Source organism: Schistocerca gregaria, chromosome 8, assembly GCF_023897955.1.
Source record: "Schistocerca gregaria isolate iqSchGreg1 chromosome 8, iqSchGreg1.2, whole genome shotgun sequence".
Classification (NCBI taxonomy): domain Eukaryota; kingdom Metazoa; phylum Arthropoda; class Insecta; order Orthoptera; family Acrididae; genus Schistocerca; species Schistocerca gregaria.
Genome location: NC_064927.1, coordinates 381,193,630 through 381,218,906, shown reverse-complemented (window position 1 = coordinate 381,218,906; position 25,277 = coordinate 381,193,630). Strand labels below are relative to the sequence as shown.

At 40.6% G+C, this 25,277-nt stretch overlaps 1 protein-coding gene across 1 annotated transcript in view; it reads left to right on the top strand.

Annotated features, from left to right (window-relative positions):
- Nucleotides 1–25,277, top strand: part of LOC126285206 (zinc finger protein 358-like) — a 60,491-nt gene that overhangs the window by 16,893 nt on the left and 18,321 nt on the right. Inside the window, exons 2-4 of the mRNA XM_049984511.1 lie at nucleotides 12,621–12,923; nucleotides 15,901–16,113; nucleotides 21,481–21,609. Of these exons, the coding sequence (XP_049840468.1) occupies nucleotides 12,621–12,923; nucleotides 15,901–16,113; nucleotides 21,481–21,609 (645 nt within the window). The remainder of the gene's footprint in view (nucleotides 1–12,620; nucleotides 12,924–15,900; nucleotides 16,114–21,480; nucleotides 21,610–25,277) is intronic.

The following is a 25,277-nucleotide window of genomic DNA, read 5'->3' as shown; positions in this document are numbered from 1 at the left end:
ATTTTCGCGACCATATTGCGATGGTGACTGACGCCTCACTCAACGACTCGCTGTGCTATTGTTCCCTGCTAGATCCCCGTGAACATTTTGCAAGCATCTATAAATATCTGTGATGCTCCTGTTTTCCGCCCAGAGAAACTCGACGACAGCTCTCTGCTTTGAAGGTATCTCCATAACAGATGTTATTTTGAAGGCTACGTTTGGCGCCGCCATCTGTCGGAACTTCGTGAAACTATAGGGGCTGAAACGGGAATATTCCACGATGTACCGGTACTACAACAAGTGCAGCAATTTTTCAACCGAAATTGGCTGAGTAAAAATAGTGTTGCATTACTTATTGAACGCCGCTTGTATGTTGACTAGTCGCAACGTTAGAAAATTGTGGCGAAATGCGGGAACACCTGCGGTAGACAACACTTGACGCAGGGATTAGCAAGTTGACCTAGATTAGATCAGTTTTTCGTTCCATAGATCCGTGTTGAGAAGATCCTCGTGGATGTGGAACATTTTTTTAAAGCCGAAATAACAATACTAGTAGTATGAATATATACATCTTTTGTTTCTATCTAAAAATTCGTCAGTGGAGTAGGAGATGGCCACTATTAAGTCTTTCAGGCTCCTTTTAAACTGTTCTTTATTTGTAACTAAATTTTTTATGTTTGCTGGCAAAATGAGTGTTCCTAAGTGGTGGACCCCTTTTTGAATTAAAGTACGGTAAGTGCTTTCAAGTCCTTGTGCAGATCATTTTTGTTCCTGGTATTGTATGTATGAACTGAGCTGTTTGTTGGGAAAAGAGATATATCATTTTGGGCAACTTTCATTAAGGAGTAAATATACTGAGAGGCAGTAGTTAGTATACCCAGTTCTTTGAAGAGGTTTCTACAGGACTTCCGTGAATTTACTCCACAATTACTACGTATTACACGCTTTTGAACTCTGAAAACTTTTGTTTGACTTGAAGAGTTACCCCAAAATATTATACCATATGACATTATGGAATGAAAGTAGGCACCAAGTATGCAAGCTTTTTCATTTTTATGTCGCCTATGTCTGCTAACACTCGAATTGCAAATACAGATTTGTTAAGGCGTTTCTGCAGTTCTGTGATGTGCTCAACATAAACAACTCGTAAGACGATGTTCGAGCTGCAAGGCTGCAGCACAAACGTTCCCAAAATATACGGAAACGACCATTAGCTGCGTTTCAAAGCTTTTGAAACGATGTTTTGTGACTGCACGATGACATTTAAAGTATTTTGCATTCTGATTTCAGATCTAATTTTTGGTTGTACAGATCAGGTCTGAAATAACTTTTTTAGTAACAGGACATTTTTTTAATTGCACTAAAAATAAATTATTTATTTTGTAACCTTTTATGGAATCACTACACACTGCATTAGAGTAGGCAGTTTTATATGTTCAATTAAAAATGTTAATAATTATTACAGAAGCACAACACATATGTGACAATTTAATTTCCCTTCGCTGATTTCACTGCATCAACTTATTTCTGAAATGGGGCGAAACTTCTCTTCCTTGGCCGCTTTCCGTCACCTCTGCCATCTCTCTTTAGCATAAAGCAGCAGTCAGACATCATGTCTGCACTCCACCGTCTGTGATAGCCTGGTGGGATCGTTCTCCATGTTCTTCACTAATATAATCGTAGGAAAATATGTGAATGCAGAAAATGAAGCTTCACACTCATTTTAATCCTAATTTTATGAAACTCTGCAATATTGTTTGAACCATGATTACTTATAATTTGGATGTTTGTTGCTGCCCAAAAACGTTGTCCGCTGTTTCTTTATACGAAAGCAAAACCCTTTTACCCACTCGATTCATTGTATTTTCAAACAAATTGACTTTAATTAAATTTCCGATCTCGGTACCACAAAGATATTTCTTTAAGTTTATCATAAGATACGTTTGGAAATCTTGTTGCCAGGTGCAAGAAGTAGTCAGCATCCTTTGGAAATTCTTTCGTGATCTGTTTCATTAATCCAAGCTTGTTCTGAGAGGAGGTAACAGTATCGTGCTTGGAGGAAAAAATTTGTTCATTTATTATATTCTGTGAATCTGCCTGTCTTTACTCACAAATAAAACACGGCACTTTCGTGTAACTGGATTTTTGGCCAAGTAACGTGTCAACTACATTCAGATCACCACATATTGTCCAAGAATGTTTTTCATACGGTGTACTGAATGGGCAACAAGTACTGAGTCAAACAAGTTTCCATTTTGTAAAAGCACACCTTTCGGGCTACATCTTGGCCGAGTCTATAATCAACTTTCACTGACTTGTATCGTAAGTGATGTTAAAGAAATTCGTTAAGTCCTCTGTACCACAACTAAGAACCATACGGTCTTCTTTAAAAAGAATTATTAATTCCCTTTCTTGTACCAGTTCCAAGAGAATGACATTCCAGGCACTAGAACATGCTTTCACTCTTAATCCACGCAATTCTTTTGTCAGAGTCAAGGACCGAGTTGAGTCGTTTAGTTCGTTTTGACTAATTCTGGTATGAAATCTATTTCACCTTTTAACCATCATCATCAGTGCATTCATTTTCTGAGCTTCTCTCGTGTTGCAAATTTTTAAGAATGATATGTGGAATTTGAATAGGGAAAGATTCAGTATGCATAATTGTGTAGTTGTCCTTCTTACTTCTTGCGTTATGCCCTTCAAAAACCATGGGGAATAACAAAAATATGCATTATTCGTGACAAAAATATACATTATTCGTGGGGCTTCCTGCAGACCATGGGAACTACGAACGACACTGATTTTCTCTTCCCATTTTTCCACAGTTTCAGTCTCTCAAGACATAAATGACATGCCTTGTGCGGAGCCCAACCTCTTCTTAGATTACCAAGCGTTATACTGAAGCATGTGTAGTGGAACGTTTTCATGAAAGTATTAATGCCCTGTGTTTTGTTAGCAATTATGTAGCTACCACAGACATAACGAAATAATTTGGGTCATTCGAACACTTACGGGAACTCAAATCTGAGAAATGGCAAAACTATATTAAAAGCAAAAATATAATCTCACAACATATAGCATATCCACAATGAAATGAAATATCCCACCTGACAGCCAGATGGGTGTGACAAGCGTGGCCAGCTACTGTATCTTATTAAATATGATTTCCTTTATTTGCAATAAAATTTCACTCTGTGGAACTTAGGCTTAAATGAAAAAGGTGATTTGTGAAAGATCTGTACGTGATAGGAAAAAAACTATACCGCATTGGAAATCGACACGAAAAAGTACTTCAGGAACAGTGAAAATTACGCAAACATGGTGCCTACAGAATGATTTAAAGTACCGGTATAACGACCACATCAAACTGATCATATGAATGGGTAGATGCCAGACTGGGGTTCAGTGGAAGAAACCTAAGGAAACTATTGAGAAAGCGGATAGAAAATATCTAAAGAAGAGCAGTGCCTTTCGTCGCCGATTCGTTTAGTAAGTGCAAAAGCGTAACGGAGGTGCTTGTCTGACTCCAGGGCAGGCGCTGGAAGAGATGCGTTGTATATCCAGTGTGTATTAGGCATGGTTCACATTGAGGCGATGCGATATGCCATATGATTGCGACACGGTGCAGAAGCAACCCGTATCGGCGGAGCGCATAGATACATTATAGAAGTGACTGAACTGTTTCACACTGGGACTACTGTGATATAGGACACAGATACATATCTGTATCATATTGCCCGGAGCAACAGGCAGTACTGGTTGCTCCATGCAACATGTATTGTACGATACGCATGAAATGAAACTTCAAGTCATCCGATTTGTTTAAAAGAAATAGTTTTATGTAGAAGCAGCAAAGCTGCATCCGTCTCTGTAGTTAGCTTCTCAGTAAAGCTTTTACTTTTCACGTGAAGAATGTAGTCGCTGGCCTGTTTACGTTTGGTGCATTTTATGGCATATATTGTTGTGTAAGAAATGTTGTTAACATATCTAAATTGTTTTTAATGCTGGAAGAAAAGTCTACCCCTTTCCATTTGCCGGCCGTTGTGACCGAGGGGTTCTAGGCGCTTCAGTCCGGAACCGCGCTGCTGTTACGGTCGCAGGTTCGAATCCTGCCAGGCATGGATGTGTGTGATGCCCTTAGGTTAGTTAGGTTTAAGTAGTTCTACGTCCAGGGGATTGATGACCTCAGATGTTAAGTCCCATAGTGCCTAAAGCCATTTGAACCATTTTGAACCTTTCTAGTCTCGATTAAATATGTGATACATTTAGGTGTTTGGCCGTGATGAGCTATGACACCCCACACTGACGCTCTACCACACACTGCACTATGCGGAGCTGTCTCGTGTTACTGCCATATCACATAATAGTATCGCCCCTCTGGGAATACAAGTTGCACCGATGAGAGCCGCGTCGCGCGACTTTTGTTACAATGAATTGTATCGCATATCGTATTGCCTCAACTGTGAACGTAGCCTTACTGTTAAAATTCCGAGAACATACTTTTTGTGGAAAAGCCAACCAACATATTGCCTCATCCTATCTCGCATAAGGACCGTGAAGGTAAAACAAGCGAGAATCGAACTCAACGCAGTGGTTCACAAACAGAAGCTCTTCTGAACTCTGTGACAGTGGTACAGGCAATACACTCCACAACAAACTGCAAGGTAGCTTATGGAGAATATATGATGTACACTATGTGATCAAAAGTATCCAGACATCTGGCTGAAAATGACTTACATGTTCGTGGCTCTGAAATTCAGTGTGGTGTTGGCCCACCCTTAGGCTTGATGACAGCTTCCACTCTCGCAGGCATACGTTCAATCAGGTGCTGGAAGGTTTCTTGGGGAACGGCAGCCCACTCTTCATGGAGTGCTGCACTGAGAGGTGTCGTTGTCGGTCGGTGAGACCTGACAAGAAGTTGGCGTTCAAAAACATCCCAAAGGTGTTCTATAGGATTCAGGTCAGGACTCTGTGCAGGCCAGTCCATCACAGGGATGTTATGTCATGTAACCATTCTGCCACAGGCCGTATATTATGAACATGTGCTCGATCGTGTTGACAATCGCCATCCCTGAATTGCACTTCAACAGTGGGAAGCAAGAAGGTGCTTAAAACATCAATGTAGGCCTATTATGTGATAGTGCATTCAAAACAACAAGGGGTGCAAGCCCCCTCCATGAAAAACACGACCACAGCATAATACCATCGCCTCCGAATTTTACTGTTGGAACTACACGCACTGGCAAATCGGCACATTCTGTACCGTGATTCCTCACACAACGTTTTTTCACTGTTGAATCGTACAATGTTTATGGTCCTTACAATAAGTGAGATGTCGTTTGGCATTTACCGGCGTGATGTGTGGCTTACGAGCAGTGTGGCTTCACAATAAAATCCAAGTTTTCTCACCTCAGCAAGTTATCTTTTGCAAAGCATATACTTCACTTACAGACACAAACAAGATGTCATTTTTTGACCTAACTACCCACCGTTTCGATACACTTCTGATATGGTTGCACCAACTTTTCTATTCCATTCAAATAAAATGTTTTCTGTTGTTCTTGTTACCGAGAAGTTGCTTTCAAATCGTCATCGTCTCAGAGCATCCTTCTGGGGTCCAAACACATGGTAATCTGAAGGAAGGAGATCAGGGCTGTCTGGGGGATACAGACAACCTGAAATCTCAATCTCCAAATGACGGCAACAGTTCAGTGGTGGAGTTGGGGCACATGTAGTTGCGAGGGAGAAGAACACCTCTAGTCCTCTGTGCTGGCTTCAGCTTATTTTCCAACAGGGCAGTGTCCTGTACTGTGCATTGTTACTGCTTCATCCTTTCGCTGATAGTGCTTCAAAATTGGCCCACTCATATCCCAGAAGAGCGAAGAGGACCTTTCTGGCTAAGGGCTGAGACTTGAATTTCTTCTTGGCTGGAGAAGATGTGTGTCGTCATTCTGAAGACTGTCTTTTGCTTTGTGGTTCATAGTGATGCACCCAGGTTCTGTCTCCTGTGATGATACGTGTCAGAGAGTCATGTCCTTCTGTGTTACATTGCACCTCTATATAACAACAGATATGATATGATGTGGCAGCCTGAACACGCATCGTCTTGTGTTCATCAATGAGCATCCTAGGCACTAGTCATGCACACAAAAAGCTGTACTTGAGAACTTCACTAATAATGGTACGAGTGGGTCTGACACTGATACTCAGTTCCATGGCTAAAGCTTCTACAGAAATACATCGGTTCTCACAAATCATGGTGTCAGCATTCATTCTTGTCAGTAACAGCTGTCCTGGGATGACCAGAGCAATGCTCATCTGTGTGACTGACATACATCTACTTCTAAAAGCATCTACCAATCACACAGTCTTGTCTCACTAATGTAACTGTGTCTGTACCTTTACAGTGTCCTTCTATGGATCTGTTAAGGTTTTACACTCTCCGACCACAAAAATCGTGATATTTCTTGATGTTCTTCTATGAAGCACACAGCTAGGAATGCGGCCATTTTGTTTGAACTGCCTTACCTATTCAGGCATATGCCAAAACTTTCTCACAGAATGCATCTTTACTGCTGGGGAGTTTCAAATGCCTGACACATTAATTGCATTTAACTCTGATAGTTTACTGTTACATTTCGAATTGCCCTCGTATTAAGCTACCACTGGATCAGTGACATTTTAGAGGCTGTGGTACAGTCCCCTCTAATGGCAATTCCATGTACCATGTGCCTGAAAGATAATGACCTTCCACCTGTGTTGATGACTGTGCAAATCTCTTTCGCAACACGACGGGTTCTCCTGAGTCCTTAGCTTATATGTAGTTTTATTTGCTTTGCTAGAGAACAACAGAAGTGCTGAAAAATCTCAGCTAACAAATACTCAAAGTTATAGCCCAAAGTTCACACTGGAGCGAAGGTCGACGTTACGTCTTTTGGACAACTAGCGAGATGAGAAGTGAGAAGGCTGAAGCAAAGATCAACATTGCAACGACTAGACAACCAGTGAGATGAGAAGCATGGCTCTGCATGTAGCCTGCAGTGTTTCATAATTTTTGGAAGGCCAGTGGCCCACATAAATAAAATTGAAGCATGCAGCTTACTGCTCCTAATAGAGTCTTCATTTATAGGATATTTTTCTCAAAGCATGTAATGAAAGGTGTAAATTCAAGAATGTCTTGCAAAAGCCTGTTCTGAGAACTGCTTCTGGTATATACATTCAGCATTAATATTTTTTGTGAGTAATACATTTCTCTTTCAGACCAACAGCTCAGGCCACTAAATCAGTGTCTGGAATAAGAATTATCTCCACAAAGATGTACACTCACTGTACACTCACTGTGGTCCAGAAAAGTGTGCATTACACAGGAATATATTTTCAGTAGTTTGTTAATAATCAATGAAGTACAGTTTAAATGCAATCTGAAGGATTTATTTGTGACAAACTTCATGTACTCAATCGATAAATTTCTCAGTCGTCCCAAGTTATTGAGGTAGTTACTATTAAACATAACTGATAACATGATTTCTGTGTAAACATCTTACTTCAGAACAGCTTCAATACAGTAGAAACCTCTGGCAGTAAGCCTTGCATACTGTTTCTTTATGTTGCTTGGCTACAGTAGCCTTCATGCATCTTTTAATTGTATGTATTTAAATTTTTATTATAACCTTATCAATTACTATATAAAATGCATAAAAGTTTTGACTGTTTATGCATTTTTGGCAACCAGGATCTGTGGAGAGAACATTATCTAATTAGTTCTGTTGAAAATTTGTAGTATGTATTTTTGTTTTCTGACATGTTCCACAACCTCTAGGATCTCCCTGTTATGGGTCTGTGAATGTAACTGTGTTTCTAGGCTGATTTTATGCATGAAAACCAAATGATGAAATCAAGGGCTTGTGGTCAGCCAACAGGTGGAATTTGCTGCTATGCAAATAGACACGATATTTCTAGACTCCTTAAATGATGACCATAGTCTCCTTCTCAGTGTGGGAATAGTTGAGCCTTGCAGAATTTAATGTTTTGGTGGTGAAGGTAATGGGGCACCCAGAACCATCCTATAATTTGTAGGACAAAGCAATCACAATGCCATAATGGGACACACCCATTGGCTTCATCAAGGCCCAATGTATATGGCATCAAATAAAGAGCCGTCTTGATATCGTCCTTAAGGAGCTGAAAAGCCAGTTGACAAGTGACTGACCACGCAAATTTCATGCTCTTCTGTTTCTGCTGACTAAGAGGGTGGATGATGTGTACCACTAGAGGAATAAACTTCGCTTAGTATAGGATTTTATCCAGATTACGACTGCAGCTATTTAAGGTTAGTGGACGCAGACATTTTTATGATTTCATCAATTTGGTCACACTTGGACTTCATAGCTTTGTGACTGGGAATGTGCCCCAGGCATTTTGCCGAGTTCATTGCAGTAGAGGCCTGAGCTGACAATATGTGTCCTCATTGATTAAGGACACAGCAGCACCAGTGACCAGCTGGAATTCCACAGACCAGCCAGACAGTGTCAAGTTTTAGCAGTGGCAGGGATATCAACTGTTTTGCAGCTGAGCATGAAGCCAGTGGGTCACCTGTTGACACATGATGGCAAGGCGATTGCACTTACCATAGGCTCAACAGACCACTGCTTGATTTGTGCAGCTAGTTTTGATATTCCAACTGCTGCAAGCAGTGCCAGCCTGGTGCTACTTTGATCAGTGTGATATATATGGCATCACTGAAGAGGGAGGGTGTTTTTGTTCCACAAATGGTTCAAATGGCTCTGAGCACTATGGGACTCAACTGCTGTGGTCATCAGTCCCCTAGAACTTAGAACTACTTAAACCTAACTAACCTACAGACGTCACACACATCCATGCCCGAAGCAGGATTCGAACCTGCGACCGTAGCAGTCGCACGGTTCCGGACTCCGCGCCTAGAACCGCGAGACCACCGCGGCCGGCTTTTGTTCCACACAATTAACGTTAGAGAAAAGGTCAGTCAATGCTGAGGAGAGAGCAGAATGATCAACACACTTAAGTTTACCAAAAGATATCAGTGATCCGGATGCCAGTGAACTAGGTTGAAATTAAAAGGTAGAATTAGTGGTTGATGACTTGGAAACATAAGTTGACCAATGCTGACAAAGATGACTAATGACTTGGGAAACCTGAACTTCATTTGAACCAGCATGCTGAGCTGCTGAAACCATCTTGAAATATTTAGCAATTTTAATCACTTCACCAAGGACTGGACTCAGCCAAAGCTTCAGCTGTGACTTCCCTCTTAGGTAGGGTTGACAACTATTTTTTTTTGTCAAAATATAGGAGACTTTGTACCAACAAAATGAATAGGCCTAATGCAATTTTTTTCAATCTTAAAATAGATTTATTGCACCAGCCAACAAAAAAGCTTCTTTATAAAAATTACTAATTGAAGGTGTTCCAAATATTTTACTTAAAACCACAAATAATCATACGAGTTCCTTAGTGCATGCTGTAATTATTCTAATCTTGTCCTCACAATCCCTATGTTAGTGATACGTATGGAGTCGTCGTATATTCAAAGAATAATCATTTAAAGCTGGTTCTTGAAACTTTTTTGGTAGACTATCTCAGGATAATTTACGTCTGTCTTCGAGAGTGTGCCAGTTCAGTTTCTTCAGCATCTATGTTAACCCTATGCTATGGGTCAGACAAACCTGTGATCTTTCATGCTGCTCTTCTCTGTATATGTTCAATATCACCTGTTAGACCGATCTGGTATGGATGCCACACATTTGAGCAATATTCTAGAATGGGTTGCCCAAGTGATTTGTAAGCAAACTCTTTGTAGACTGATTGCATTTCCCCAATATTCTATCAATAAACCAAAGTCTACCACCAGTTTTACCCACAATTAAGCCTACATGATCATTACATTTTGTATCCCTACAAGGTGGTGCTCACAGGTGTAACTTGTTCATCAAAGAAAAAATTCTTTTTGTGTATACTGAGAAAAAAGTCAAGAATCTTATTTATCATGTGGGCTTTGATAACTTTGGCCTTTCTGTAAATAATCACATATACCCACTTTTCTACTGTGATACTATCAATGGAAATTTTTGTACTTATTATATATTTCTGTTGTTACAATATACAGTGAGCGCACCTAGATAATTAGTGCCCACCTAAATATGCTGCCTCACTCAGAACGGACAGCAGCCGGCCTAAATATGCCACTTGACCCTGAAAAGATGGCACAGCAAGTGCTGCACCACTTGCATAAGCTGGCATGCTAGGACCTCAGCTGCTCTAATGTTTTTGTAACTAACGAACATTTCACTGTTAAACTGTGCATTTATATAACCCATGATTTTGTGTTCTTCTTACTTTTGCAATATCATTCAGTGTGCCTGTACTTCCCTTTCTGCGGAAGCTAATTAAAAGTTGTTTGCTGGGAATTCTAACATTACAATATTTTTGACGGTGAGTGCAGGATTCTACTCTGCATGTTTTGGTTCATGGTTTGCTATGGCCAGTGTGTCAGTGGAAGAAATTCTTCAGTCTTTTGTTGAACAGCACCAAGCTATCACCAGCCAGCAGCAGGCCCTCTCTGTTTCACCAAACAATCTGGCAATTTTGGTGACATGCCAGGGTTCACTGCCGTTGACGCAACCTCTACTGGTGATGATGCTGCGGATTGGGACGCATTCAAAAAATACCTTCGGCAACATTTCCAAGCTTTTGATGTCACCGACCCCATCGTGTGTAAGGCTTTCTTTTTGTTATGGATTTCTTGTTGTATTTATCATCTTTTGTGTCAGCTAGCTCCTCTGGGGGTACCTGCTAGTCTTTCTTTTGATGAAATGTGCCAGTTGTTCTCTAATTATCATTTCAAACGTTCTCATGTTATTGCTGCTTGTGTTGAATTCTACCACTGTCAAAAGTGATTGCAACAGTAAGAGAGCTTGGGCAGCGGAACTTCAAGGGCATAGATGTCATTTCCAGTTTCTTACTGAAGCTCAGTAGGACTCATATGCTGGTTCAATGGTTCGTGATGATATAATGCACTTGGCCCCTGACAGAGAAGCTCACAAATGCATTTTACAGAATGAAAGCCATCTATCACAGAGGTTTTGAACATTGTGCAGTCCTTTGAAGTATCTATGGAAGGAGGAAATCAGAGGCTTGGTGCGAAGTAGCTGCCATTGCATCCTTAGCCACTGTCAATTAGGTCATGAGGAGATGATGACATCACAGTCTTGCAATCGTAGTCTCCATGCCACATCAGGCAGTGCTGTGCTATGCAGCAGCAGCCAGCGTCACAACATCGGTCGCATGCCCCTCTCCTGTCATGCCCTTATTGCTTTGTTCATCATGAGTCGGCCGCATGCCTAAAGCATTGGGTGATGTGCAACCATTACAAAAAAAGGGACATATTGCATCTGTATGCAACTCTCAACCATATGGATGAGATGGTAATATGGATGTGAACAGTGTTTCTCAAGTGATGGTAGCCCCAAACAAACTTTATATTGAAGTACATATTATGGACAAGATGTTACAAATGCAAGTAGACGCAGTGCGGAAGTGACTTCGTTAAATTCACAAACTTATGTGGCTTTTGGATCACCAACAAACAACAAATACCCATATCAGGACAGTTTTCTACTCCTGTAGTGTATAAAACAGTTGTTTAGCCTTTGACCTTTCTAGTGGTAGATGGTGTCAACACTGATAGAATGGTAGATGGTGTCAACATTGCTAGCTTATTTGGGATAGATAGCTTCAAAATTTTTGGATTCTCTATTTTTGATGAAGTGCGTCTGGTATAAAATAAAGTTCTCTGCCAAGAACTGGATGCACTGTTCTCAGAATTTTCCTGAGTGTTTTCAGATGATTTAGCGTGTGCTACCAGTTTCAAAGGCTCATATCATAACGAAAGCAATGGCATGCCCCTGTTTGTTTCATGTCTGCCCCAGCCCTATAGCTTGACAGTTGTTGCTGCCAAAGTTACAAAAACATGGAGCCCATGTTTCATGCAGATGTACAATGAAAACATGATAGGGTAATACCTTGTCGCCACTTTTGTATTTGATTCTAATATGAATGTGTAATGTCTAAACAAAGCCAAGTTCATTGTGAGCGAAACATGAAGGAATGCCAAGAGTAGTAACCAGAAATTCAAGTCCAGAGAAGGGTTGGTATCTGTATAGAGGCTAGATGTGATTGGCAACTACTCATGTGGCGTACTATTCCAGACTGAACCATGGCTGTTCACTTAGGTTGTTGCTGTGAGGGGCCATGCCTGTGTGGCATGCATTCCACACTTCTGATGGTGCTTTTCACTCATGAGCTTAAATGCCTCCAGGCAACTATTGATATTGTTCACTGGCAGGGAAATTAAAAGTGGTACAATCTATTTCGTATTTCAACACCTCTATTGTAATAAACTCAAATTTATGCATATGAACAAACAAATTTTCTCCCGTAATAGGAACTTTCACATGCAATTGCAAAGTACTGTGAGTGAGAGGCTAATTATCCTGAAACATACTATGCAAACTACAGAAATGTAAGATCCTAACCATGTTGCAATGCTTGCTGGAGATATGCAGGAAGCAGACAGTTAAGAAGCTGTGTCACCTTGCTGGCAGGAGTGTGGCAAGGGCTTCCGGCAGATGAGCACACTGGCGCAGCATCAGGCCATCCACAGTGACGCGCGGCCCTACGCATGTGAGCTCTGTCGCAAGACCTTCAATCGTGTCTCCACGCTTATCTCACACCGCAAGACACACTCAGACCAGAAGCCACACCGCTGCCATGTATGTGGCAAGGGTTTCCACCAGAAAGGCAACCTGCGCAACCACGTCTTCACTCACACCAACGAGCGACCATATAAGTGTGATGCGTGCGGAAAGGGATTCAACCAGATGTCAAACCTCATGTGTCACAAGCAGGTATGTTTTCCTTCCTCTTTTTATTACCAGGTACTGTATCATAAAACAATGAAACATAAGATACAAAGAGGATACCTTTATTGATTTTCAAAGTAACCTTTGGCCATGATAAACTTTGCACAATAACTGCTAGACATTGTTAATAATGTCTTCTTTTGGAAATCATCAAAGAATTTCAAAACCCTTCCAGTATTTTTCCTTTCTCTTCGATTATCTCTGGTTTGGTGATATCCATTACTACACTCTAGGTGAAACACTTCGCAAATCTTTCTTAATTCCTTCAGAAATCTTTTTGCTGTTGACACACTTTTCACTTTTTTAAAAGATCTTTTATTTACTCTCACCAAACTTCTGAAGTACTGGTACTCAAAAGATTTTGCTTATTCCAAAATCTCCTGTTGTCATGACAGTACTCAAAAGATTTTATTTATTCCAAAGTCTCCTGTTCTCACAATATTTTGACAGAACTTTCATGTTTTCTGATTATAATCACTTTGCTACAGTCCCAGTACTGTATCAGAAAGTAGTCAAGAACTTAGGTGTAGCTTTGGATGAGCACCTCATCTGGGCAGGAGACTTTCAATTGCCCCTGTGCCCTAAAAAGTTTACATGGGATGTGACATGTAAACTTGGGCAGTGACTCATCCTCTTAACTTCCAATGTTGGTATGTAATCCTTTATGACATGAATAGTGAAAATTCTAGATGGTTATGGCTAACCATGAATGCTATAAATGTTACATCTGTAACATCCATCTATTTTACCATATCAGCACTTTATTTGTCCAGTCAGGACTGTTGTGGTCATCTGTGTTATGTGACTGCCATACAGTGCATCTGCTACCGCAGCTCTTCAGTATGTGCGCACCCCAGTACCTTGGATGATCAGAAATCAAGTGTCTGTATCTTGTTGTTGCTGTGCACATTTCGAATAATTCGGTGATCGCATTGCTGCTAAGAAAAATCTTGTAACAATTTTTTTTTCTTGCAATACATTGCTATGGGCATCCACAGAAATTTATCCAGGGGGCAGTGAGGGAGGGGGTGGAGGAATTCTCTTAAATTAATATTTTTATAAGTGAGTTGCTCAATGTTAAGAAGTGCCATGCTACAGGAACTGCAATTACCTAAATAATTCTACAATGAGCTAAATGAAAGATTTACTGAATCCTAGAAAATCACTTCAAGAAGATTTTGAGAATTCTGTGATGAATAAAAACTGAGTACTCCAGATTCTGGGAGAATGGAGGGGGGGAGGGGGGGGAGGTGCCTTTCCTTTCCACCCCTTGCAAACAGCATTATACTTGTCCAATTTACTTTTTTCAAACATTAAAGTGGATGCTCCCATCTTCTATCGGTTGTGCATCTTTCTCTTTTTATTTCTCAGTCACTCACGCCACTTTCTTTTCTTTCATCTTCATAACTCATGTTCTATCATGTTTCTCTTTCTCTCTCTCTCCCACCCCATCTCTCATTACCATTGCTACCAGTGCCATTAGTTTAAATCTACCTGTTTGTGATTTGTCTTTGTTATACTACTTTTCATGAACAGACATTACCTGTGGTTTTTTCTGCTGTAACTACTCCTGCTTTCACCATTCATGTCACAGTTGTTTCTCATTGTTGTGTTCTATATTAGACAGTCTACTTTTAAATGTAGCTGTCTGCTGCTCATTGCCTCTTCTATGTGGCAAGTAACAGTCTGTCTGTTATTATTCCATCCCAGATATTCCATTGTTTGAGTTTCATGTAAAACATAGAATATCTGGTTTGCTGCAGGAGTCTGGTAGTACTGATAAAACCAAGAAAATAAATAAATAAACAAAAATTATGAACTAAGATGGAGATGGTAGTTTATCCTATCCTAGATCAGCAGGACTCGTCCCCTTAGCTCTGGTTCGTATAAAGTGACGGATCTCAAATGCACATGTCAATGAAGCTTCAATCATTTCCCATCCCTGTTGTCTCCAGCTCATTAATCAATTTAGCGGCACAAAAATTGTTAACAGGCCACCTGCTCACACAGATATTCACAACTGATGATGATGTTAACTCTGCCTTGGCTCATCCTCAATTCCTTTAACATCAATCTCCCACTGCATGTAAGGGAAGAAGGTTTGTAACTTACAGTAGAACTGCTGTCTACACAACATGATTGTTCTGCTTGTCCATGTGGTATAAACTAGCCTCATCTAACATTCAAAGTTCATCAGAAATAGGCATAATTAACTAGTGTGTACTGTATTCAATCCAAACCATTAATCATCAAGTTCTTGTGTGATCTACTGTACATAAAAAGTTAAATCAACCTAAAGAAGCTACTCACGGACTGAAAGCTTTGGCCTCCTTAAGACTCCAATACATACACAATCCATTTTTCTGTTAAATGTGTACACTTGGTTTCTTTTTGAAAGCCAGTTCAGACCTTTTAGTTTATAATATCTATTCTCATTTTCAAATCTTAGGACAGCCAGTGTTGCCACTCCAACTGAAAGAATATCTTGGAACCACTCCTTACAACCTCCAAACTGCCGCTGTTTTGCCGCTACACTGTTTTGGAGAAAATGTGGTTGACGATAAGATCACCATCTTTTCTCTGAGGATTCACATCTATGCTCATAGACATTTTTCGTTACACTCTCATACTGTACAAACTAACAGACAGTATATATAGCAGCACACCTCTGAATTGCTTTGATTTCTTCCTTTAATCTGACCTGGGATGATGATCCTGAACACTCAAATAGCACTCAAAAATGGATTTCTCAAACAGTCTGTATACAGCTTTCTTTGTAAGTGGGTTGGTGTGCTACACTTTCCTACAACACTCCTAATGCACTGTAGCTGACTATTTGCCATTCATTTGTTTCCATTTCACATCATTTTGATCTGTCATGCATAGATGTTTAATCAGTGTGATTGATACAGACAGGGAGACAAGGTGCATTCTGTGTGTGCATGTCATACTCTCCCTGCAGAAGGCACATGGACAGCGCAGTGCGAGGTCCCGGCAACGTCAGGCACAGCACCAGTCACATCACCAACAGCACCAGCAACAGCTGTCAGAGCAGAACCACCAACAGAGGCTGCGCTGTCGATTCTGTGAGATGATGCTTGGCCGCTATGCAGACCTGCGTGCACATGAAGAAATAACGCATGGTGTGCGACAGATCGACCACGATCGCTTTCAGGTGTGTATGTTATTGTAGTGCTTCGTACTCTCTTAGCTTACTTCTCCATCTCCTCTCAGCTTTCATATTCACTTTATCATTGGTGTGCATCCCAGGTATGCTAGGGAAGTGTCCATTCTCTCTTCGACTCCTTATAGCTTATGGTTGAGGGTATTACTGGTACCACTATCATTTCCTCCCTTTTGAAAAGGTGCATGGGAAGAACGATTGTTGGTAAGGCTCCATATAAGTTCTGATTACTCCAATTTTATCATTGTGATCATTTCTGGAGATGTATGAGGTCTGTTCAAAAAATTCTGGAATCTTCATAATTTTGCCACTGTGGTGCGTTGGAGCGAAATGCAGTTGACATTCCAGCACACACCTAAGTGTAATGTGTAACTGCCGGAACTTTCATTGTTGTATGTTTGTTAGTAATTTTCAGTGCTGTATTGAATAGAATATAGTGTCATATACCACATAAGAGTTGTCTGGGTATGGGACCACTTCATATTGTATAAAACGACTGCTGGAGAAAAACCAATGTTTCGGCCACGGTTGCAGTGGACTTCTTCTGGGTCTACTGGCACATTCTAGCTATGCAGTGTCCCTTATATTTTGTTATTACTGTTCACTGCGCATGCCATTAACGTCATAGTTTTAAAAAGAGAGTTCATTTCATTGGTCACTTAAGGAAGAATGGCTCTTGTGTTATGTGCCACGATTGGTGGTCACTGGCAAATGAGAAGTTGGCTCCTGTTTACTAAATGCTGGACGTCAGCCGTGCGATGGCAGTTACTCGCCAGTACTGCTCGTGCCTTGTGTTGACAGTGTGGTCTGTTGGGCTGTATGATGTGGTACCATACCCAGAAAACTTTTTTATGTCAACTGACTGGCCGCAGAAGCCTATGTAATTATATTGTGTCACACAGTTTGCTAATTTTGAAATGGTAGAGGTAGAGAACCAATGCGTCTGCATTAATTTTTGCATGAACTCAAAGAAACCTTTACAGAGACACACCAAATCATGCAGGAAGCCTACGGTGATGAGTGCTTAAGCCATACTCGGTGTTATAAATGGTTCACATGGTTTAAAAATAGCTGGATGGAAGTTGAAGATGATCCTCATTCAGCACCCCTTCAATATCTACCGACAGCATTCATGTCAGGAACATCGACAAAATTGTGCGTGCCAGTCGAAGACTGACTGACTGACTGACTGACTGACTGAGAGATTGTAGAAGAATGTAACAAAAATTGGTTCAAATGGTTCTGAGCACTATGGGACTTAACATCTGAGGTCATCAGTCCCCTAGACTTAGAACTACTTAAACCTAACTATCCTAAGGACATCACACACAGCCATGCCCGAGGCATGATTAGAACCTGCGAATGTAGCAGCAACGTGGTTCTGGACTGAAGCGCATAGAGCTGCTCAGCCACAGTGGCCGGCCAGAATGTAACATTTCAGAATGAGATTTTCACTCTGCAGCGGAGTGTGCGCTGATATGAAACTTCCTGGCAGATTAAAACTGTGTGCCCGACCGAGACTCAAACTCGGGACCTTTGCCTTTCGCGGGCAAGTGCTCTACCAAGGTCCCGAGTTCGAGTCTCGGTCGGGCACACAGTTTTAATCTGCCAGGAAGTTTTGTAACATTTCAGTTGGATCGTATCATGAAATCCTGACACAGCATCTTGGAATGCATTGTGTTGTCACCGAGTTCATCCCACGGCTCATGAGTCGAGACCAGAAAGACCTTTTCTTTGCAATCTGTGAAGAGCTTTGGGCTCGCATAGATGTTCCTTAAGATAATCATAACTGGTGATAAGACATGGGTCTATGGTTATGATGTTCAAACCAAGATTCAATCTTCACAGTGGATTGGGAAAGGCTCTCCAAGATCAAAAAAGGCTTGTCAGGTTAGGTCAAATGTGAGAGCCATGCTGGTAGTTTTCTTTGACTTTGAATTCGTGCCACAGGAACAAACTGTTAATCAGTGGTACTATTGGGACATTTTGCAGTGTGTCTGAGAAAAGGTGAGAAGGAAACAGTCTGGAATGTGGCAAGACAATTCATGACTTTCATAATGATAATGTACCTCCACATTCATCCCTGCTGGTGTATGACAAATCCAGGGAAAAAAAACCTCACTGTGCTGCCTTATCCTCCGTTCTCTTCAGACCTGGCGCCTGCAGACTTTTTTTATATCCAATATTGAAAATCCTAGTGAAAGGACAAAGATTTACAACAGCAGATGAGATAAAAGAAAATACACTGATGATTCCTCACGTAATCCAGCAAGAGACATACCAAGATTGCTTCCAGAAGTAGAAATGGCATTGGGAGCGGTGTATCAATTTTGAATGAGATCATGCACAATAAGTAAAAAGTAAGCCCAGAAAATTTTGTGGACAAAGTTCCAGAATTTTCTGAATAGACCTCGTGTATGGGAGGAACCAGTATGTTGCCAGACTCCCCTTTGGGCATAGTCTCTCAGAGTTTTAACAGTAAATTTCACTGTAACCCATAACCCATTTCTTCTAGCCCCAGCCACGGGAATTTTATTACTATCTCTTTAACATTCTCACACTTACTAAATGAGTCTGTGATGAAATGCAATGTGGGACTGCGAAACAACTCCAAAGATTAGATGGGTAGATCAAGTACAAGGCCCAAGTGACACAAGCCGCTGCTTGGGTGTCAATCTCAGAGGCACCAGAACTATGTGATCTTTATACAGGATCTATTGCAATTAGTAACAGCTGCTTGGGGTGCCAAGCTGAGAGGTGCACCTACAAAAATTAACACAGATGTAAGAGAAAAGAAGGAGAGGGAGCTGAAAATGGGGTACAGGGCGCGGACAAAAGAACTTTATGGTACAATTTGTCTAAAAGAAGGAATAGCACACACACTGAAGCATCAGAAAATAGTTAATTTGGTAATTTATGGAAGTGTTTGGGTCTAAACTGTAGAAGGAAACAATGAATTCACAACAGTAAGCAGACTCATGTAGTTGTAGGTTGTAATAATTACACCAGGATGGAGAGTTGCATCAAATGTCTTCAGATGAAGACCACAACAATCTTACCTGATGCGCAATAGCCAGGATTGGCTGACTGAGTTTTTTGATGCACTTCTTTCATAAAGGATCTCTCCAGCTGTTTATGCCCAGTACATTGTATTTATTTAAGTTCAGTGTCAACTGCTAGCTACGGAACTAATGTGATCAGAAGTATTCCAACACTCCCCCCCCCCCCCCCAAAAAAAAAAAAAAAAAAAAAAAAAAAAAAAAACATACGTTTTTCATATTAGGTGCATTGTGCTGCCCCCTACTGCCAGGTACTCCATATCAGCGACCTCAGTAGTCATTAGACATTGTGAGAGAGCAGAATGGGGCATTCCACGGAACTCACGGACTTCGAACTTGGTCAGGTGATTGGGTGTCACTTGTGTCATATGTCTGTACATGAGATTTCCACTCCTAAACATTCCTAGTTCCAGTTTTTCTGATGTGATAGTGAAGTGGAAACATGAAGGGACACATACAGCACAAAAGTGTACAGGCCGACTTCGTCTGTTCACTGACAGAGGTCGCCAACAGTTGAAGAGGGTCGTAATGTGTAATAGGCAGACATCTATCCAGACCAACACACAGGGATTCCAAACTGCATCAGGATCCACTGCAAATACTATGACAGTTAGGCGGGAAGTGAGAAAACTTGGATTTCATGGTCGAGCAGCTGCTCATAAGCCACACATGACACCAGTAAATACCAGACGCTGCCTCACTTAGTGTAAGGAGCATAAACATAAAAACATTGTGTGCAGTGATGAACCACGGTACACAATGTGGCGATCCAATGGCAGGGTGTGAGTATGGTGAATTCCCAGTGAACGTCATCTGCCAGAGTGTCTAGTGCCAACAGTAAAATTCGGAGGTGGTGGTGTTATGGTTTGGTCGTGTTTTTCATGGAGGGGGCTTGCACCCCTTGTTGTTTTGCATGGCACTGTCACAACACAGGCCTACATTGGTGTTTTAAGCACTTTCTTGCTTCACACTGTTGAAGAGCAATTCAGGGATGGTGACTGCATCTTTCAACATGATTGAGCACCTGTTCATAATGCACAGCCTGTGACGAAGTGGTTACTCGACAATAGCGTTCCTGTAATGGACTGACCTGCAAAGAGTCCTGACCTGAATCCCATAGAACACCTTTGGGATGTTTTTGAACCCCAACTTCGTGCCAGGTCTCACCGACTGACATAGATACCTCTCCTCAGCGCAGCACTCTGTGAAGAAACAGCTGCCATTCCCCAAGAAACCTTCCAGCACCTGATTGAACGTATGCCTGCGAGCGTGGAAGCTTTCATCAAGGCTAAGGGTGAGCCAACAACATATTGAATTCCAGCATTACCAATGGAGGGTGCCATGAACTTGTAAGTCATTTTCAGCCAGGTGTTTGAATACTTTTGATCATGTAGTGTATCAATACTCTGCACATCTCACTGCATTTCGCTGTAACTCTCCTTTAGACACCTTCGTCGTCTGTGAACAGTCTTAATGGAACTTCCAACATTACCCACAGTAACTTTATACATAAATCTCTTTAGGTACTCTTAAAGTTACTTTTACAGCTGTCAATTTCATCCCATTAAAATAATACATTGAATTCAGCCATAAAATCCTGAAGCCAGTTACAAATGTGGTCCAATATTCATTAACCTCATGGTTTTTTTTTCACTAAATGGTAGTGCAGAACTGTATTGAATGCTTTCCAGTATACAACAATTGCTTTTAAAAAATTGCTTTTAAAGCCAGCTTGTTCCTTAGCCTGATAAACATTCCAAGCTTTTTTATGAGTTTTGAAGTGATGTAGTACCCTTATCAGATAAGATTAACTGGAGAAGTAAAGCACATATAAAAAGGCCAGTGCTAATTATGGAATTGTTTGTCATATGGGATAATAGAAAAGAATGCTGAATATCTCAGTTGTCCGACAACTGAACAAAGATTCTTAATGCTTCATGAAAATCCATATAAAAATTGCAGTAACTGAATTTCGGGGTGGAATCTATGACTTGTTTTCTCCTCTGCACATTGCTTGTGCAGAAACTGTGAAAATGAAATTAACAATTGCACACACAGGAGTATATAAGCAATCATACATCCTACACTCCAGCTGAGAAAGAAATGACAAGAAACCATAACATGTGCTATAATCAAAAGTACATAAGCTACCCTGTAAAGTATTATAGTACTTTGCAGAATGTAGATATAGATCACTTTACTTCTCTCTGTAAAATCCTACTCTTCAGACAGCAGCATTGGCATGTTGAAGGGTATATGATGTTCTTGCAGTGGAGTTGTGAAACAGTGTGATGTACAGGTGGTGGATGCACTGAGCTACTCACAGCTGCTGGCATCTGGCCGTGTGCAGCTGCTGCAGCCTCAGCCCCCACTGCAGCTGCAGGTACAGAGCCTACAGCAGCCACCTGCCACCTCCATGGAGAACAAGGTAAGCTAACTTTTCTGCATTGGCAAAAGGGATACAGTAACCTTAACGGGGTGGATCTATTATGATGCCAATGAGTGTAGCTGGAATTCGGTGACCATCAGAGGATGCAAACATTTCCTGTGGAACAGTATGGAGAGGTCTCTTGAACTCTTCAGTTGGTGACGCTGCTGACAGAGTTGAGAGCTGGTAACTTCAGCTGGAATTCATTATCATGCTTCTCAAATCATTGTAGCATAACTTTAGAACTGTGATAGTGGTAATTATTCTGTTGTGGAGTGGGTTGTACTTTGAAGAAGACCTGGGAGTGCAAATGGTTAGAAGTAATATTATGTTGTTTGAATGATGTCATATTTTATTATGTGGTACTGAAATTTCAGCATTATGCCATTTTTAAGTACAATCAATTTATGCCAATATGCAGAGTGAACATTAATAAAACTGATGGATTTTCTAGTGGAAATGGAGGAAAAAAGGTCCTATGAACATGGGTCCAGAAATGCATTGTTGCCACAGTAGATGGCACTGACGAATGACAGTTCCTCTGACCACATGCTGTGTGTTCCTGGTGTATTGTGTGTTGAAGGCTGTGTAATCGATGCAACATCCGGTAAGCAGCTGAGTGGTCCGGTGCTCACTTTGGGAACAAGCCAAGGTGGTGTTTTTGTGCAGCCAAGTAGGTGGAAATGGTTCAGAGGCAAAACAGTTATACCAGAACAGGTACCCTCACAGACACCAACCACAACACATAATATTTCAAACCCTTTTTGGGTATTTGTATGATCACACAAACACCAAAAGAGGGCTTAAAATGTTGTGTGGGTGGTTGGAGTCTGTGAGGGTACTTGTTTTGGTATAGCTGTGCTGCCTCCTGACCGTTTCCATCTGCTTGGCTATACACGGATACCAACTCGGTTTGTTCCCAACATAAATACCAGACCATTCTGCTGCTTAAAGAACACTGTGTCAGTCACACAGCCTGCAACAAACAAGGAACACACGGCACATGGTCAGAGGAACTGTTATTCGTCAGCAGCATCTACTGTGACAACGATGCATTTCTGGACTCATGTTTGTAGCACCAGTTTTCTTCCATTTCCAGTCACGTTTACCCTGTACAAACTTAAGTTATTAGTGATAGATTACATCTCACTTTATAAAATCGAAAGACAAGGGAGATGAAATCACTAACATAACAGACATAGTTATTCTCAGTTGGTCATTCATAACTTTAGATGCCTGTTATGGTATAGATTTCACCCGTTTCTCTCTCTGATATGTAAAGTTTATAATATATAAAGTTTATAATTTACATTTATACTGTGAAATGGTAGAAATTTATTGTGGTAAGAAAAGGCATAATGGCGAAATTAAACTACCGTTTGATATTTAACTCGTAGAAAAGGGATATTAACAGCCATAATTCTTCATAAACATTTTTTTTATTATTTAGGCAACCAGTTTCAATGCCTATTTATTTGACATCTACACTCCAAGTGCATGACAACAATAGTTTTTTCCATGCATTTGGAGCATACTCATTGAATAAACAGAAATCCAAGATGTCCAGTTAAATATATGGTACCTATTCTGTGTACGGCAATGTTTTGATGTCTCCATTCCTTTTTCTACGAGTTATTGATCAGTCACTGTCACACATCCACATCTGTATGACAGCTCTACAATAAGTTAATATTTATGTTGTCACCTGTTGGATCACTCATCCTAACATGACTGTTTCCAGGATTTACAATGAGGCATGGTTCACTGAATGAGGCCCAACATCTCCAATGCTTCACTTTCATCATAATATTCCTGTGTCAATTAAGATCAAAGCTGAGGAGGTTATTGTGACACCAATGTGGCAACTTGGAACAACTTTCCTTTCATAATATTGTTACATTCCATCCTCGATTTACCATTCTACATAACTTATCATTCTGTGGACATGGAGTCAGTTGAATGATTTTGCTCCAATTCCTGGCACCTGTTTATCTTTCATTGTGGTATTTTCTTGGGTCAGTGTACACCAGTGTGAACCAGCAGTAGCAAATAAGATCCACCAATTGTACACAATCATGACACTCAACCACATTCAGTTACAAAGCTACGCCTCACTGATCTTAAAAATGGAAAAACTTTTTAATATTCTGTCAGTGTCAAGATTGTTGGTGACTGTAGCACTAGTTCATCTGTACAGTGTACAAAAAAAGTCTTAGTAATCATCATAGGGCAACTATGGAGCACCTCAACAAGGCTGACCGGACAAGATACAAATTTTATTCTAAATTCAGTCACACAATGTTGCTCATTTTTCTTACTTAATGCTGGTGAAAGACTGTTCTTAAAAACTGTTTAGTCAAAAGTGCAGTGCCCAGTTTACTTCTTATGACTGTGAGACTGCTAAGTGTGGAAACTTCTAAAAATCTTGATTCTCAGCCAATGTGTGGTTTCAAAGGTACTGTAGTGTAAGTCTTAGTAATCATCATAGGGCAACTATGGAGCACCTCAACAAGGCTGACCGGACAAGATACAAATTTTATTCTAAATTCAGTCACACAATGTTGCTCATTTTTCTTACTTAATGCTGGTGAAAGACTGTTCTTAAAAACTGTTTAGTCAAAAGTGCAGTGCCCAGTTTACTTCTTATGACTGTGAGACTGCTAAGTGTGGAAACTTCTAAAAATCTTGATTCTCAGCCAATGTGTGGTTTCAAAGGTACTGTAGTGTAATGTCCAAGCTGCAGACTATGAAACAGTTTCACATTTTCAGTCAATAGTTACACCTCTGTTATCAGGAACAATGTCACAGAGAAATCAACATTTAGAATGGACAGCATAACGCTTTATTATGGTTACTTCACACTCATTACCAGTAGTATCAGAATTATTTGAATCAATCAGTAACTGGCAATTGCTTAATCTGACATTACACTTTGCATTATGCAGTGAACCTTGATATACGCAATCACAATAAAAATGTACAAATAATCATTATATGAATACCTCAACACTGTCTTAAGTACATCTGAGCACGGGGTGAAACACCTGATGAGAAAGAAAAAATGGGGGGGGGTTATAAGATAGAGTGAAGTAACACCTACATCCCTCCCTCCCTTGCAAGACGTCATAATATTGCAACCTGGACAGATTGGATAGTTAGAGACTGTGTGGTAAGAGAGTTAACTATTACCTAACAGTGACATGAATAGATTTTTATCACCAAAGAGAATCATTTATTTATTCCTTCTAAAAGGTCAAGATACTGCAACTACGAGAGTCCATACAATTTTTTATTGATCGCTTTACATGTGTGGTCTTTACATCTCTAAACTTATCTGATACGAGGGCTGTTATTTATAAAATCAATCTTTATTCAGATAAAATTGTTTGACACTAGTCACCTTCTAAGTAGATCCCTTCAGCTTCTACACATGTCCCCCAACACTGCTGCCACTGCTAGAAGCATCACTGGAAAGCCTCTTTTGGTATGGAGCATTCTAAATAATGTCTTCCAGTTTGAAATCTGGTCCCTTTAAGAGTCTTTTTCGCTTTAAGTAAAAGCCAGAAGTCACTAGGTGCTAGGTCAGAGGAATAGGAGGCTAACAAACCACAGCCATGTTGTGTTTGGCCAAAAAAAAAATCTTAATTAATTGGAACAATGAGTGGATA